The sequence below is a fragment of the Fukomys damarensis genome, unplaced genomic scaffold (assembly GCF_012274545.1).
Source record: "Fukomys damarensis isolate Sample0158 unplaced genomic scaffold, DMR_v1.0_HiC HiC_scaffold_19, whole genome shotgun sequence".
NCBI lineage: Eukaryota > Metazoa > Chordata > Mammalia > Rodentia > Bathyergidae > Fukomys > Fukomys damarensis.
The window spans coordinates 40,879,181-40,897,240 of NW_022900931.1; the positions used below are offsets into that span (position 1 = coordinate 40,879,181).

Below are 18,060 nucleotides of genomic sequence, written 5' to 3' on the forward strand. Positions count from 1 at the left end.
AGATGTGAGGAAATGTAACAAGGGGCCTCACCTACTCAGAGGGAACAGACAAGCCTCTTTTGAGAACCCACTGAAAGGAAATGGCTCTTGACTAGCTGAAAACCACTCTACATGATCTTTGGGTTTGTCTTAGGAACTGGGGGCACTACTACTACTAATCCTGCACAACAGGGATTCCCAAACCCCAGGCCATGAACTACTGTCAATCCACGGCTTGTTAAAAACCGAACTGTGCAGCATGAGGTGAACAGCAGGTGAGGGAGCGAAGCTTCATCCATATTTACAGCTGACCCCTATCCCTTTGACATCCCTGAGCTCTTCTTCCTGTTAGATCACCAGCAGCATTAGAGTCTCACAGGAACATGAACCCCACTGTGAACTGCACATTCAAGGAGTCTAGATTGTGTTCTGCTTATGAGAATCTAATGCCTGATGATCTGACGTGGAGCTGAGGCAGAGATGCTAGCACTGAGGAGTGGCTGCAAATACAAATTTACAATTAGCAGAGAGGTTTGATTGCATGGAAATCATAATAAATCAATTGCTTGCAGACTCAGATAAAAACCCTGTCAGTGTGACAATTAAGCTGTATCTGGTGGCAGGATTTATAGAGGCAAGTGTGTTAATGGGACCATATAGTTACAGAGCTCCCACTGATTCTGCGCTATGGTAAATTGTATAATCATTTCATTATATATTACAATGTAATAATGGTAGAAATAAAGTCCAGAAGTTAATGAGCTTGAAACATCTCAAAACTGCCAACTCTTGGCCCTGGGTCCACAAAAACAATATTTCCTGGGAAACCAGTTTCTGGTGCTAAAATGTTTGAGGATGGGCTGGGTGAGGATTTAGCTCAGTGGTTCCAGCGCCTACATCACAAGCACAAGGGCTGGAGTTCAATCCCAGGTACAAAAAAAAAAAAGTTTGAGGACTCCTGCTTTAAGGTATGATTGAGACCTAATAGATACAGGGTATAACTTCTTCCAGGGCTGTGGGCTTGGACACTAAAGTGATCATCCCATTTTCTGAGCATCTGCACTCACAGCAGAGCAGGTTGTCATAAGCAGGGACCACTTGAGAGAAGGATGATCCTGGCACAGGGAAAAGGATTCCAGAAAGCTCTGAGTGAACAGAGAACAATGTCTTTAAAACAACCTCAGAACCAAAGAAGAAGCAATAAAACCTTAGACACTGGGACAAGAATTTCTCTCCAACATGAAAAGTGTATTGGTTAATTCTGTCCCTCCTCATGACCATGAGATCATGGATGAACTTTTGAGAAGAGGTGCCTAGAAATCAGAGCTTGGGTTAAAGCTTTTGACACCCTTCCACTTGGCCTCCTCACCTTCTCTCTTCCCCTACTCTTAACTATGGATCAGAAACATTTATCACCTTTGATTCCTTCTGAAATAAATCAATTTTCAGATTGCCTCGATTTTATGGAGGAAAGGGAAGGAAGGGTTTGCCCTGTGGCTCTTTGTTACTTGATGAGCCTGCATATCTGAATTTGAGTTTCAGAATGTGCCTTTATGATCCTCCTTGATTGGGGGGGGTTATCTTTAATAAATTAGTTTTGTTGTGTATTTGTTTTCTTGGTTCTGCTTCCAATATTTTAAAAATTATCCCCCCCAACCCTATACAAATGTTTCCCTGAGAGCAGGAATGTTTTTAGGATGCAGTTCTCAGTCCCCTGGCAACAGATCCAGGAATGGGTATTGGTTCAGGGCTCTGTCCTCCAGGAATGTAATTCTCAGAAGCAAGAAAGGGAGCAGAAGATGGAAGACCCAGATTCTTATTTTCATTTTAAATCTTTGTCCTTAAAAATTTTTTTAATTTTAAAATAAAAATTAAAAATATTTGTATTTAAATGCTATTTGACATTTTTAAATGGTATCCGTGTGTTTCAGTGAATATCTTTAAAGGATATATAATTAGGCTGCTGTGACTCTGTAGTGAATCGAATCTGATTTCTGCTAATCGAGGCTCTTTTTTCTAGATATCGACAAGTAATTTATTTACCAATCTACGCCGGAAGCTGGGTCAAACTCTGTGATGTTTTACCCCAGCACACAGCCCGGAAAGGCATGTGGCACAATTCGCTATGATCCAGCTACAGCAAGATCCCAACAGGCTGGCAGGACAGGGCCTCCCGGGCTGGGAGCAGGCGCGCCCTCGAGACTCAGTCGCTTCCCACCTCCGTGCTCGCCCACGGAAGACTCTCTCCCCAGGTCTCCTGTCCAGGGGCCGGGTCTGACGAGAGCTGCAGAGTGCAAGAGCAGGACGGCACTACGCCCCGGAAAGCAGGACTACGAGCCTCACGGTGACGGCCCGAGTGGTTCTCCCAGGATTCCAGGAGGGAGAAGCAGAAACCAACCTGGATAACCTCAGGAAAGGAGGCCGGTGAGCAGCTCGCTGAACCGTCAGAGACTCTGGAAAAGTCACTGGGCTCCAAGAGCAGGCAGGCAAGGGACAGTCCAGATGGTGCCCCGGGGACAGTTTCCCGGGACTCTGCCCTGGCGGCTTCTCCTCTGAGGGCTCCCAGCCCATGCTGAATGTCACCGCCCCTGAGCGAGGGCGGCCTTGACTTCCGACCTGGCCACGCCCACCGGAAGTGGCCTCTGACTGTGGCAGCTGCTTCATCACTCGCTTTAGAGTCTGAATTCCATCCACACCTGCGGACGCCTCCACAGGAGAAGGTTCACCTTGTGTGTAGGGAACGGGAGAGAACTGGGTGTCCCCTCCAGGCTCCGCAGGGGGAGGTAGGGGCCTGTTTCCTATTTACCTTGGGCTTTGACTCCGCAGGACCCATTTGTCGATGTGGATAACCAAGTCCTAGGTCCAGAATCTTTAGTGTCCAAATGTGGAATTGTGACTTCAAAGAGCACAATTAGTTAATGGTCCCAGCTGTGTGACAGAAAAGGCTGAGCGTCACCACTGAAACTAGACTGACTTCATTTACCTTTATCCAGACATGAATTTATTAAAATATCCAGTGTTTCCCTTGCAATTTACTACCAACATTTAACAGCAACTTGTTTGTTAAAGTGCTTTTTCTCTCTGTCAGTTGGAAATCATTCCCCAAGCTAAAGAAATAGAAGGCAACATAAGCTAATGTATCCTGCTTTCTCTGTCCATCGACTGGCTTATAGCTACAAAACACCGCCATGACTATGAGTGGAGTTTTAAAAACAATTATACCCATATAAGATTGTAATTGCTTATATTAGAAAAGCAATCAGAGAACATTTTGGTTGGGAAATAAAAATCTAACAGGAAGCTGATATTCCCTTTGCCACCAGCAGCTGAGAACTGCGCCCAAGTGAATTATAGCCTCATGGTCTCAGAGCTGCAAGGAGGGCTGCCAGATTTAGCAAACAAAAACCCAGGATGCAGAATTCCATTTGAATTTCAGATGAGCCAAAAATAATTTTTAGTGTAAGTGGATCCAACACAATAATTAGGATATCCTTATCCTAAAATGATTTGTTGTTTATCGGAAATTCAAATTTAACTGGTAATCCTGTATTTCTTCTAGCAGCCCTGGTTGGAAGAATTTTCAAAAGAATTCAATGCACTTGTCATACAGAAATAAGCTCCAGAGAGCAGCAAATATGGTTCCTGCCCCACACATTAATCCCAGTCTCCCTGCTCAGAAAGCAACAAATGCTGTAGAAGCAGAGTGTGCCTGATCAAGGTTCAAATGTTAAATCAAAAAACAAAAAAACATTTAAAAAGGAGGTTAAATATGTAGATATTCAGGGAAAGCTCTCCTGCAATTGTTCAGTCATTTAAGTAAGATTAACATTTTTGTTCTCCCTTTACTGATTTAAGTTGCCAATTTTCTTCACGTAACATGGCCCTAAAATGTTTTTAAGAACTTGCACTTAGGTACGCGCAATTTATATCATATTTACATTATATTAATAATGTAAATATGTAACATGTCAGAAACAATTCTAAGTACTTTGCATATGCTAACACATTTAATTCATACAACCAACCCTGTGAGAGTGTTATTACTTTCATTGTAGATGGGGAAACTGAGGCATGGAACAGCCCAGTGCTTTAATTAACTTGTGGAAGGCCACGCAGTTACTGAGTGACCAAACCAGACACAAACAGGGTACTCTGCTTATGGAGACCTTAAAAGCAGGTATTCCACAAATAAAAAAATTTTTTAAACTAGTGTATACAGCATATTCTGCGATATATTTAGTTCTGCAACCTTAATAGAGTTCCTGATTTTAAGCACTTGACTAAATGGCTCTGTGTCACGGCGTCACCTATAAACCCAGTCGGTTCCTGGTTCACACCTCTAGAGCAGAGTCGTCAGATTGCTGGACTATTCCTCTCTGTAGTTTTCTCCCACTCATCCCAGGTAGAGCCAGTGGAGTGTATTTGGTCCAGGTGATCCCTTCCCTGCGATTGAAGATCAGCCCCCTTCCTGGGGTTCTCCTTCCCACCTTCATCCCTCCCTTTGAACTATCATGAATACTTTGATCGTGTTTGCATTCTGGGATTGTGCATGGACCTTATCTCCTTGGTACAGAGGTGTCTGTAGAAATTTCCCTATTGTAAAACTTTACTACATGTTCTAAATAAAGAGTATGGCCCTGCAGAGGGTTACAATGGAAGTCTTTCTCCTGTGGACCTCTGGAGTGGGAAATTCTCTCCTTGTGATTTCCCATGGTGGGTCCTCTGTGCACAGCTCTTTCCATACTGCTTCTTGGCAATGAAGGGTAACAATGAGGAATGTGTTTTCTTTTGTGTTTTAGGCCTGATATATATTTTTAAAGAGGTAAGTAGAGATTTTATAATGATGGTAAATCATTAAGTCCCCACCTTTACCTGCTCCGGTGCCAAATTAAGAAGCTTTCCTCAATTAACTCCCCCTTTGTCTTTTCAGGCTTCCCTTTTCAGAGGAAACTTTTGCACCTGACCATGTTGTTTTAACTTCTACTTTATTACCCGATATCACAATTTATAGAAAGGTCTCGGGGGGAGCACATAATTTGAGACAAGGACTCTGGCTTTCCTGGTCTCTGACGTTAAGGTGAGTGGTGGCTCGAGAAAGTTGAGTCCGTGTGACTAAGTTTAGCCTTGGCGCAGCGTCTGATGGAGGCCAGAGTTTAGGACTGCTGGTTTTGAAAGTGTTCATGACCAGTCATGACGAAATTTCACTGCAGCTCTGGTTACTTTCAATAAACCACACAGACCGGTTGTGGATTGGACTACTGTGATGCAGTTAGCATTCAGCACAGCACATCCAGCGAGACTGTGCAACAGGGGAAGCGTGTGGGGGTGTAGAGAGAGATAGATGGGAGATAAATAGATAGAGCATTAAACACCCCAGCTGACCTGCCTCCGCACGGCTGAACCAGGCTGTAGTAACTCTCCCAGAGCCCAGTATGCCCATTTCTAGCATGATTTTGTGTTAGTTTCTCAAAAACAACCCCAGACTTATTTTATTCCTTTTCCCAGAGGCTAATACTAGGAGTATAATGATTCACGTTCAGGGAAACCAACATCTCCTTAACCCAGCAGTTGTGCTTCTGGGAGTTTGCCTGGAGACCTGAGTGGAAATGTACAGAGACACATGGGAAAGAGAGTTCACTGTGGCCTCGGTAAGGACCTCCTCCCACCAGTGGAAATCACCTAAATGTTCATCAACAGGAGTAATGTTAAATAAACTGGGTGAGATTTTTAAAGGGCATTACCTGTGGTGGTTGGAAATGATAGTTTTATAGTATTGTAGACCTGGAGTATGCTCGTGAGTGTTTCTCACCCAAAGTGAGAAGAAAATAGGCTAAGGAACAGAATATTTCATTTTTCCCCCTCTATCTAACTGTACTTAAATGTGTAAGAACTATTCTTCACAGAAAAATTTTAAAATGCTAAGAATGGTTATCCCTGGGTAGTAGCATAATTTTAGTTTCATCTCTTTTTTAATAAATTACTATAATTAATGGTCATAAACTTCACATAAAAAAGAAAAATAAAATTATTTTTAACATAAATAAGTAGACTTTATCTTTGTTTCTAGAAATAAAGATCCACCTTAGTTACAAGTCATACTGATTCTTTTTTGACATACTTATGTGTCCAACTGATTGTGCTACTAATACATAATTATCTTTTAAAAAGTTGATACTACTCAAAAAATTCAGCTTATTTATGTTAAAAGTCTTTGTTTTGCCTTAAAATATTCAATTGTCTTTTCTATTATTAGCATTTCTTCTAATCTGGTACAAAGGCATATGACTATATCTGATATATATGATAAATATATAAATATACATTATATACTTATAAACATATCACCGTGATATATGACAAATATGTAATGCATATGGTATGATATATATGTACAACTTATACTCAGAATATATTGTAGATTCTACTTATGGATTAGATGTGTTATGTTAACATAGAGGAAATTGTGCTATGTAAAATTAGTCAGTATATATATCATATATAGTATATTATATATTCTCTATCTCTTTATCTAGATAAAGATCTGATTATGAATTCACCCTAGGGACCTAAGAGGAATATAAAACCTTAACTAGTATTAGAATGAAGTTAGCATGAACACAGCTGCACATTGATGGTTCATCATACAAGGTATTAAAATAACTTTAGATGAAATTAAAGCTATTGAGCACAATTCTTAAAAGGAAGACACTGAATAATTCCTTAAAAAGCTCCTGGGCTCCTGTGCAGGGCTGTGAGGCAGAGTTGGAGCCCTGTGTCCTCCGGGGTCACCGTGCAGGCAAAGGAGGGTGGCGAGGACTCCTGGGTGAGCCCACGGCCTCCGATGGATCCTCTCTCTCCCCTTTCCGGACAGGTGATGTCTGCCCAGAGTGGTTAGAAAAACAAAGCATAAACGCGTTCCCTTCCTCTCCTCACTGAGGCTGTATGTGGGCTGTGGCATCTGCGTCTGCCTTTCACTGAGCCCTTCAGGGGATGTGATAGAACAGACATTTGCTTCGTGGTGTTGCCCACAACTCTGTTTTCTTTCATTAGAAGATGGTGGATTGACTGGGTGTTTTTTAAGCTCTACTGTAAGTCTTCTGTCCTTTGACCTTTTCCCTCTTATATTCCTTTCTATATTAGGATAATATTTGTTCAAGGATGATCACCAAGTTAAACTGAACAGTGCTGTGAACTCTGTTTCTACTTTTAGTGCTTAGGGGGAAAATGACACGAAAGTGCTCCATCTTTATTCAATCAATAAATACGTGGCGAGTTCCTACATTACAGTCGCTGAGGCCTCAGTACAGAAGAAAGTCTTAATTCTCGCGGACTTTACCTTCTAGTAGGGAGAGAACAGCAGTGCCCAGAAAACAGCACACAAAACAGCGGGGTGGCAGTGATAAGAGTTGTGAATTACAGCTCAGCAGCTGACTAGAAACTTGAGGAGTGAGTAGGGGCTGCTATCTTACAGGGAGTGATGAGGACAGGCTTCTCAGAAGCCTGGTTCCACAGCTCAGAAGACAATATTTGATCAATTTGACTCCACTATTAATTTTAAAGTCTCTTTCAGATGCCCAAGGTCATGCACCCTTTGAGCTAATACATGTGTTCTTAGAACCCAAGGATTTGTGTACTAGATGACTGGCTGAGGCATTAAAACTAGGGAAGCCGGGCATGGTGGCACATGCCTATAATCTCAGCACTCGGGAGGCTGAGGCAGGAGGATCGCTGTGAGTTCGAGACCAGCCTGGGCTACATAGTGAGTTCCAGGTCAGTCTCAACTACATAGTGAGACCCTGTCTCAAAAAAACAAACAAACAAACAAAAAAAAAAAACTAAGAAGGCATCTGCCATCAAAGATGTATGGCTTTTTGCCATTCTGTTCTATGAGAAAAAAAAAACACTGAAAATTTTCCTATAAACATTAAAATCTTTAAAGTCATTTTAGTCCATCTGAAAATGGGTAGCCCGTAATCCTCTGTGCCCTCATTATTCTGCAGTCAGGAGGCCTTGTCTGAGACTGAGCTCTTCACTGGGAGGATGGGAACATCCTCCAGGAAGAGGTCACAGGGGTCCAGGGCCTCGTCTGCCTCTGCCTCACCCTCCTGGTGTTGCAGACGTGCACAGGAAGCCAGGAGAGGGGAAGCCGAGAGTCATAGGCTTGGCTGGCTCCCAGAACATCAGACCCTATTCATAAAAATAAAATATCATCTATTGAAAGCTATGTGTTTCTCCTTTGTCCCCAGCTTGGCTGCCAGTTTAGGTCTGATGGCTGCAGTATCTGTCGTCTGATTACAGTCACTGCCATCTACTGAGTCCCTCCTGTGACGGGGGCGAGCTGCGTGTTCTGTCTCTGATCCAGGTGCTACGAGGTAGGGATGACTGCCATTCTCCTTCATGCGATCCGTCCTTGGTGGCTGGGCCAGGCCAGGGTCTGGCTGATCCAGTTCCACAGCTCAGGGGTCGCCGTGCAGCACGTGGCTCCTCCAGAAAGGGCTCCTCGGACGGCTCCTGGCCACTAATGTCAGTGTCGGCTGCTGACTGGTGCGTCTTTCTTTGGCAGACAGCTTGAGTCTCACTTGCACCAGGTTTAGGAAATCTGAAAATGCTTTGAATCATGCACCACAGAGCATTTTGTGTCTATGGTAGACTTTATGGCAAAAATGAAGGTCTTGTGAGAAAAATATCCCTGCACTTATAATATTAATATCTTGTCAAAATGGTTGGATTGACATCGAGAGAGAGGTGCCTTTCTTCTTCCAGCCTGTCCTTACGTGGAGCGTGGATTACTGTGACTCTCACCTGTTCTGTTCAGAGTTTCCACTGACTGTGAACAATGTGGCCAAGTCTATTTTAAAGCAGCTTCTCTGTAGCGGTGACCACACAGCATTTCCGCCGTTCCCTTGAGCCTGAGGGTTCCTAGCCCTGAGTAATATATACCTACGTGGTGCAGAGCAGTGGTTTTGAATATTCTCATAACCGCAAAGCTTTTTAGAATTTTCTTTGAATTCTTTGTTGGTGGCTGTGCACCCTTCATCAAGAAACCAAGGTAACTATGCACTTACCAGATAATTAATTATTAATATATATACTTTCACTCACAGGGAATAAATCACTAAAACAGCTACCACATGATGTGAGAAGCGAGCTTTGGCTGGATTTCCTCTTCCCTCCTCCAGCTTCACCAAGAACTCGGGTGCTTCCTAAGGGAGTTCTTAGCTGTAAATGTTTTGGTGTAATTGTTTAAGTTCTGTTGGGGCACGAGAGGACGGGCAGCCGAAGTGCTGACCCCAAGCCCCGGAATGCTGGTTCTCACCAGGACACAGGAGTCCTGAAGGTGACGTGCTGGAGCCAAATCCCTTGACCTACGAACAATCCCCTGCAGTCTGTGTTTGCTCTTGTTCCCAGTTTACACTCCCTTCTGGTCATAAACAGATGTCATCTTATCTTGATGTTATGTTCCTAGCTTAAACAGTATATATCTGCTTGTCGCTTTTTGTGACTGATTGTTTCTCTTACCCATGCCTCATTGTGATTGAGATTTATTACCAGTCGCTGAGATCATGCCTGTGGTGTGGCCTTGAAACTAGTATATAACACCCTGTGTTAGAAATAAACTTTGCCATTAGCCATCAACTTTGGGTCATTCATTGAGTCCACGGTTGTCTCCCTGAGTCCCCTCCTCTAGAAGGAGACCTCAACAAAGTTCTTTTCTTTTCTCTGCATATTTTACATAGTTGATGTCTTATTGAACATAACAAAAAACAGCAAACTTCCCGTATGAACCAGGTACCGGAAATTTTCGGTTCTAAAATCCATGAAATCTTTGCTCTTGTAGTGTCCAAGCAGCCATAGTTGATCAGTAAGCTAATGGACTTGCTGTGTTCTAATAAAACTTTATTTGCAAAATTGAGAGGCTGGAACTTGTGCTCAAAGTAATCTGAGCTTATTGTAGATGATATCTATCAGATAGAGATACCATCACTTCATTTAAAGAAACCCAGTGACTCAAGTCATTAAAAGTAATTTTACAGATTTGAATCTTGTTTGTCAAAGTCTATGACAACAAAATTGTTATTTTATTTTTTGTCTATATGGCTCTTGATTTTTGTGTGTGGCTTTTTGGGAGGTTTTTTTGGTGAAAATTTAACTGCCTTTGCACAGTATCTTGTGTAAAAGTAAAAATAAATCAAATATAAAAGTTCAAATCATTTATTAATATCACTTTCTGGAAATAAACAGTTCAGTCACTGTTATAAGTGTTTGCACAGTAAAACTAGACACTTTTTTCCAAACTATGAGACAAATACATTTTACCTAGTGTTGGGGAAAAAAAGGGAAAGCAGAATAATAATCATGGAGAAAAGTATCACAGAATCCCTGGGCTGGAGAATTTCACTGAAAAATGTATAATCCAGTTGGATTTCTACCAAGTATCAAGCTGTCCCCGCCTGTGCTGAGCTCACCATCAAAATACCTGTGATCTCCCTTGTTCCAGGGTGATGCTGAGTTAACCAAACTTTTCTTCAGGACTTCCCACGGCCTCTAACACGGTCCTGTGTACCACGCGTTCACAACATAGGACGCATCCCAAGTTTCTCAGAAATGAACCTAGCCCACTTGCAGAACTGCTCTGTGGTATAAAACTCCTGCGAAATGCCAATAGGTCTACCTTCCCCATGGCCTTCCTTAGGTTCCTTCTCCGCTCACGGGTGACTGTCTGTTATCCAAGTATGAACCATAGCCTAGGGTGGGTGCCCAAGAGAGTCTAGGCCTCATCATCCCAGAGTCTCACAGAGTCAGTGCTGCATTTCAAGTACTCAATGAAGGTACCATGGTACTTGTCATATTATGATGAACATATATGCATTTACGTATTATTATATACTTGTGATGTATGTTAATATAATGTTCATGGTATAAATATATGATATATATGTATATGTATCTCGCTCACCACAGCATGAGTTATGCATTATTATTTTTTACTGTGTCTAAGACAGCATCTTACACATATTACATGGGCCATTTGCTTACTTTGTGTGTGTGTCTTTTGGGGGTTTTTTTGTTTTGTTTTGTTTTTTGGTACCAGGGATTGAACTTGGATCCTTGCGCTTGTGAGGCAGGTGGCGGAACCACTGAGCTAAATCCCCAGCCCCTGTGTGTGTCTTTTTGAGACAGGGCTTCACTATGCATTTCAGGCTGGCCTTGAACTCATTTTGTAGCCCAGTCTGGCCTCAAACTCCCAGAGTCCTCCTGCCTCAGCCTCCTGAGTGCTGGGATTATGTGCGCCACCACACCTGGCCACTTGCTCAATTCTTATGAGATCTTATGTCTTCTCTCTTCTCCCCTTCCCTTCCCCTTCCCTCATCTCCCCTTCTCTCTCTCCTCTCCTCCCCCACCTCTCCTTTGCCTTTTAATTATCCTGAACTTGAAGATAAAAATGAATCCACAAACAACCCAATCTCCTTACCTTCATTTCCTTAATTGCATCATTGTCTGTCTGGCACAGTCTGTGGTCTGCTCTACATTGTAAAAGCGAAGGAGCGTGGTTGTAAAGTGATGCTCGTGTATTGTCTCACTACCGAGTGTTGTGCAGACACAATACTGTGGGCTCTCGCTTTCCGTGAGGCTGACAAGTGATGTTCCCAATATAAACGTGGGAGCGCGGAGTCGCTGAAAGCCAAGCGATTGGCGGACTCCGAAAGCTGGGTTATGGTAGAACTTCCGGTGTCCACGGCAGAGTTTCTCATTCCCCCTTTTCCCTAAATGTCTGGGAAGCGGATACTTTTCTGTTCTCTAGAATTCTGGAGTCTGGCTCTTAGGCAAGAAACAAAAAATGGAAAAGATTTCATTTATGTTTTTAAGGTCGAATTTCTCTGTTAGAACAGACTTTCTTGAGATTTGAAGAAAGTGGAAGTCAGAACTACATAGCACTGATTATATGTTGAACTTTCACTTTTGTGTATTACTAGCTTTGCCGTTGTTGAACATATAATAGATAAATAACTGTGATAAAAGTACTGACATAAAGGAAAAAAGAAAGGACAAATATTCCAATGAAAATGGATTTTGTGAGCTATTAAGACAAAATGATCAACTTTACCAGATGCCAAAGCTATTAAAATTAAACAACAATGAGCTATAATTTATGAACTATACATTGAAAATGGAGAAAATGATTAATGAAACCATGTATTGGTAAATATTTGGGAAAGCAGGGAATGTCATACATTTGGAAGGTAAAAAAAAAAAGCAGGTCCTATTTGGGTGGTAAAGATATTATTATGTGTGTCCTAATCTTCCTGGTCACCAGATCTGGCATTGTGAGAATTCTGGCTCTTCTCCAAAATCAAAATGATCATGAAAGGAAAACATTTTCTATTAAGTCAGGGCATACGGCAGCCAAAAGAGCACAACTTAGGACAGAAAAAAGGATTTCCAGAAACTTCTTCAGACAGCGACAAAAACGATGATTTAAGGTTGTCAGAAACAAGGAGAATTATTTTAAGGAGAAATAATGGCATTGTGTCTTTTATTGTGATTCAGTTTAAAATATGATTATAAATTGTGACCACACTGCCTACATTTATGTGCTCCTTCCCTTTGAAATTCCCTAAGATTACACAGAGGGGCTGAACTTTTGAGATACAAATACATTCACGGTGTGTAATGTTCAGCTCTTATGACGATGCCAATTTGCTCTTCAAGGTACTGTATCAGTTACTGATGCCATGTTTCTCCGTGTTGCTGCTGTCACAGTACTGTACGATTATCAGAGTTATTAATTTTGGCCATTTGACTGGAAAGAAAACAGTGTAATGCTATGGTCTTAATTTCCATTTGCATGATGGTGATCCCTAAAAATGAAAGATTTGAGATGATGAGATTATGGACAATTAACTCTTCTTTTTTACAACAAAGTTCGTGCAGGATAACTCCTTAATAGCTCTCTTATACACACGTATATATAAGTATACACACATATATGTATGTATTATGAATGAAGAGGAGAAAAATTTTAAGATAAAGACAAGAAATGACGAGGCCCCAGAGTCCTTTTCCCTTCTGAGGAGTCACACAGGAGAACTGAAGCTCTGGGATGGGCCCCAGTGACCACTTCGCCTCGGGTCCTTTACTCGGTCCCCACACTGGGCGTGGCACTGACAGGGCTGTGGGGACATCTTCCATGGAAGGTCTGACTTTGGTGGCTGGGGACGAGACAGTCACGTTTTCTTTATGTACAAATACGGTGTCACTCACACGTTCACCACAGGAGAGGAAAAGGTCACAAAGTGTGGGGTTCGTGTGAACAGGGCACAGGAACTTTGTTTTAAAACGAGCATCAGTGTAGCGAAGACTTTCCACTATCTGACTTTCCGCCCTTCCGCACCCACCCGAAAGCCCCCTCCCCACGGGAAGTGAGCTCACCACTCCAGGAATAAGAGTCTGGCGAGGAGGCCCTCAGCCACCGTCTCTGCGCAGAGCTCAGCAGGACCTCAGCTATGAGACTTCTCCTCCTGGCCGTCCTGGGTGCCTGCTGCCTCACCGCCTGCCTCGTGGAAGGTAAGTGGAGAAGCTGTTTCGGGGAGGAGGAGCGGGGGTGCGAGGCAGGAGGGCACACGGGTTTGGGATTTGACTCAGGTTTTGGCCACAGAAAACTGCAAGCCCAAGGTGAGCCTCGGGCTCCCGCATGCACCGGGAAAGGCGGCCTAACGCGAGGGCCCTGGGTGGACGGAGACAATGCGTTAGTGTCCGCTCCAGCTCTTCCTGGCTGGGTGATCTGGGGTAAATTTCCTAACCATTCAGGGCCTATGCTTACTTATTTGGAAATTCAACACAAAAGCGCACATTCTCACAGATGCTGAAAGAAATACATTTTCAGATTATTTACGGGCTAGCTAATCACAAAATCTTACAAATAGTAAATTTTAAACTAGTGTTAACTATGGAATCACGGCGAGGACTGCAACGCATTTATAGTTTTCTCCCATTTACTGTCAATTGTGATAAACTCTCAAAATCTTTGAAAGTTCCACCGCAGTGTAGGAATGAGTTAGAGGATCTATGTCCTGAAGCAAATCGATGTTTTCTATTTAAAAAATCAAATTAAAAATGACTGGAGCTCAGACTTTCATATCCAGAGAATCAATAGTACCTTCAAGTAAGTGCGGGAGCCTGGTATTACTGCTGTGAATGCCACGGCCCATGACAGACGTCTCGAGTTTGTAAGAGATCACATCATAATAAGGTTAACCGACGGAGCAACCCCTTGCACACCATCCAATAAGACTGCCCGCCGCCCCTGGTGTGATCCGGGCACGCTGAGTCTCCCGAGCGTCCAGCAGAGATTTCTTACAGGGTCATTTTCCCTGCTGCTGAGTTACTGTGCACATTTAGATGACAGCTCAACATTAAAACTCAGCTGGTGAAGGCAGGGGTGAAGATTGTACAAACTGGCAGTGAGAACAACAGAAAAGAGCAAGGAAGAGAAGCAGTGCTGGTGAACAGCTTGTGTTCGGTCCTTTGCTTTGTTTGTTTTTTGTGTTTTGAGACAGGGTCTCACTATGTAGGTCAGGCTAGTCTCGAACTCACTATGTAGCCTAGGCTGGCCTCGAACTCGAGGTGATCCTCCTGCCTCAGCCTCCCGAGTGTTGGGTTTAGGGGTGTGCGCCACCACACCTGGCTTGGTCACGTGCTTTTCAAAATGCCTTCTGGTGCAGCAACATTACAGAACAAACTCGGTCACCGTCCGTGGCCACTTTGCATGCTTTTGGGCTGAGTATCTTTGTGAAGCACGTTGCCAGGGTCCGTAGCGAAGGAGAAGATCAGTGCTTGGAAATTTGGATTCGATTTTACCAAACCCTTAATGTTATTTGCTCTTGCGACTTCTTTTTCTCTTCTGCAGTGTAGCGTGGGTCTCTAAACGTCACAGTTTAATCTCCCCGGGCCCATTCCTTTGAGGATGAACGCTCCAGGAAACCCTCCCTTTGTATATTTCGCATTTTACCATGAAAACGAGCAGATCTGATTTGTTCAGGGAAGGCAAGCTTCCCCCACTGATCCTTGCCCCGCCCACACGACCCCACCACACGCCGCATTTGTGGCAGGTGAAACCGTCTCCTCCCTTCGCTCCCTCGCGTGTTCCCTGACTCTCATTAGAAGATCTGTCCCGGGCCGCAGGGTCTGTGTCTGTCTTCACGAGAGCCTCAGCGTAAGGCCACCGCAGGCGCCAGATGAGTTGCTGCTGCAGAAATGAGCGAGTGTCACAGGGGCATCGGCTCCCCATCGCCGAGGACTTGAGAATGCAAGCACAGGAAAGGCCTTGTGGTTCCCCTCACCGTGGTGATGAGGGGCCTGAGGCTGCACTTTATCCAATCTTTTAAATTAGTCAAACACTAAGACTGCACAATGCACAGAAGACTGAGGATGCCAATAAAACCATCTCTTCCAGAAGGGAGCAGGGGCCCTGCATTCCTGCCTCCTTACGTGTAAGAGGTGCTGGCTCTCCTGCACCTGGAGATCGTTGACTTACACTTCTATTCACCTGTTTTGTTTGACCAGGTGTGGGCAGTGAAGTCCCAGAAAGGCGTCTCTGTGTGAGTCTAACAACCAAGCCACTGCCGTTGAAGAGAATCAAGACCTACACCATCAAGGAGGGCTCCATGAGGGCAGTGATGTGAGTGTCTGCTGGTGGCCTGGCTTGGGGGAGCAAGAGGGCGAAGTAGGGGAAATGCTGCCCCCTTCAGGACATATGGGTCTGCACGGAGGAAGCCTCCACTTCGCCCCCAGCTCTCCCCTCAGTAGTCCTGGTGTCTCCCTGCAGCCCTCCTACATAATGACCTTGCCCAAACTCAGCTTCCAGATAAGAATCTGAGTCCTCTCTGTGGCTTTGCCCGACGGAAGAGCCTGGCTGGTAACCGCACGAGGACCGGGCCCCTGATGAGGCTGAGGCTGAGGCCCGGCTGCCCTGGGCCAGGATTTGCCCCCAGAGCCAAGGGAGAGTGGGAGTCAGGTAGGGACCGAGCCCGCAGGGCCAGGTAGGGCTGTCGAGGGAATGGTCTCTCTTTCCAGATCTCATTCTTAGCAGTAGCAGCTCCCCAATGCATATTTATAGGTTTACCCTAAGAAATGAATCCCCAAATAAGTATGTCTGGGTTTGGAAAGGAACAGGATATGTCATAACTGAACTAGGTGACCTCAGTTATCCAGTTGAGTCGCAATGTCTGACAGAGCTGGTGGCACAGAGAGTCTGGAAATTGTGGGGCTCAGAGGCCCAGAATGTACCTGGAGTCTTTCCTCCTGTAGTTCAAATGAAGGCGGGAGAAAGCTGGTCCTGATGTTCTGTGGGTGATCAAGGACTCCTTCTTTGGCTGATTTCTGGACAAGTCTCCTTGTGTTGGTCGGTTCTTAACTCCTTACCCTGGGGCTTGGAGAATGTGGCTAACCCCTTCTCTCTTCCTTGCATTGCAGTTTTATTACCAGGCGTGGCCTCAAGGTCTGTGCTGATCCACAACACGAGTGGGTGAAATCAGCGGTCAAAAGCATAGACAGCAGGTCCAACAGTGGAAACAGGATCCAGACCCACCCCACGGGAGCCCAGCAGACCACCCATACGGCGGCGACCCTGGCCTGACAGAGGCTTTCCAACATCCTGTGCCCTCCACAAGGCCATGGACTAATTAGCTTGTACTCACCTCTATGAAAGTGCTGCATGAGTGAAACTATATTCTTGCATTTTTGTCTTTATATCTTTCGCATTCGTCCAGATGCTATAATTAATAAGTATGTACTATTAAGAATGATTCTGGGCTGGGCGTGGTCACACACCTGTAATCCCAGCACTCAGAAGGCTGAGGCAGGAGGATCAATGTGAGTTCAAGACCAGCCTGAGCTACATAGTGAGTTCCACGTCAGTCTCACTACATAGGGAGACCCTGTCTCAAAAAACAAACAAACAAAAAAAAGAATGATTCTGAGGCCTCGTCACTATATGCAGGGAACAGTGTTGTATCCCTGATGCTCTGTTCCTGACCTAACTGGTCTCTCTTCAGTGGCATCCGTGGTGGGTGAAGTCCTGGCCAGTGTTGCTCAGAGATGAAAGCTACACTTACCACTCTCCAGTTCCAGGTTGGGATGATTCTCTAAGCTGGAATTAAAGGGGACTCAGGATCCGTATCAACTCTTCAACTTGTCTTCATACCAAAGTGCTACTTATACAATAAGGAAGGGAATCATCCAGTTGTCATCGCCTTCCTGTCAGAAAGGCCACTACTCAAAAACTGGGTTCACTCCAGCTTGATCTCTAGGAAATAATTCTCTTACTTCTTTGTTTCTTTTGTTCTCCTATTGAAGGAAGGGACAAGATTTGTCTTTTCTTTCACTTGTTCTGTTGGTTCAAGTTAGATTTTTGGTGTAAAAGAAATTATATTCAAATGAAAATCAATGATTTTTTAATTAGGCAATATCTAACCACCCAAGGATTGTTTCTGTAATTGTCACCATACTAATCATCACAGAATTTAACCTTTACTGTCAAAAAGCTTTTAACAACCCCCCCAAGTCTGATTAAATGGTATGTTCTTGATATAATCAGTATTTACAGCATACTTTTAATTAAATTTTCATTCAGTCACTCAACACCTCAGAGTTTGGCTCTTTTGTTTTCTCATTGAATTGCCAATTTGCTTCATGTTTACAGTTCTACTCTCCAAGTAGCTAAAGAAACAACCCCTATTCTGCCTGACTCTGAGTGGTAAGAACCGGCCCTCTCTCCCTCCCTCCACCCCATATCAGGGATCAAACTCAGGACCTTGCAGGGCCGGCAGGGTGCCACTGAGCTAAATCCCCAGCCCTGGCCTTCTCTTGATAGTTCCACTGACAGAGGAATCCCAGCCACCTCTACTCCTAAAGAGATGGCAATATCAACACCCTTTGGAGTGTGACCAAGGAGAGCACAGTATTGAGAGCTTGGGCTTTTTTACAAGACTTGCAGTGTCTACAGATGGTAAATTGGAAGTGGGTGGCAGATGTTTTCTTTTGTATTTGGGCACAAACAAGAAAGGAAGCCCCACTCCATAG

At 44.0% G+C, this 18,060-nt stretch overlaps 1 protein-coding gene across 1 annotated transcript; it reads left to right on the top strand.

Annotated features, from left to right (window-relative positions):
• The first annotated feature begins 13,263 nt into the window (after positions 1–13,263).
• On the top strand, positions 13,264–16,671 carry LOC104868980 (lymphotactin). Its single transcript, XM_010633969.2, has 3 exons — positions 13,264–13,545; positions 15,544–15,658; positions 16,453–16,671. Exons 1-3 carry the CDS (start codon positions 13,485–13,487, stop codon positions 16,613–16,615), a joined length of 339 nt encoding a protein of 112 aa, XP_010632271.1. The 5' UTR covers positions 13,264–13,484; the 3' UTR covers positions 16,616–16,671.
• Positions 16,672–18,060: the final 1,389 nt, after the last annotated feature.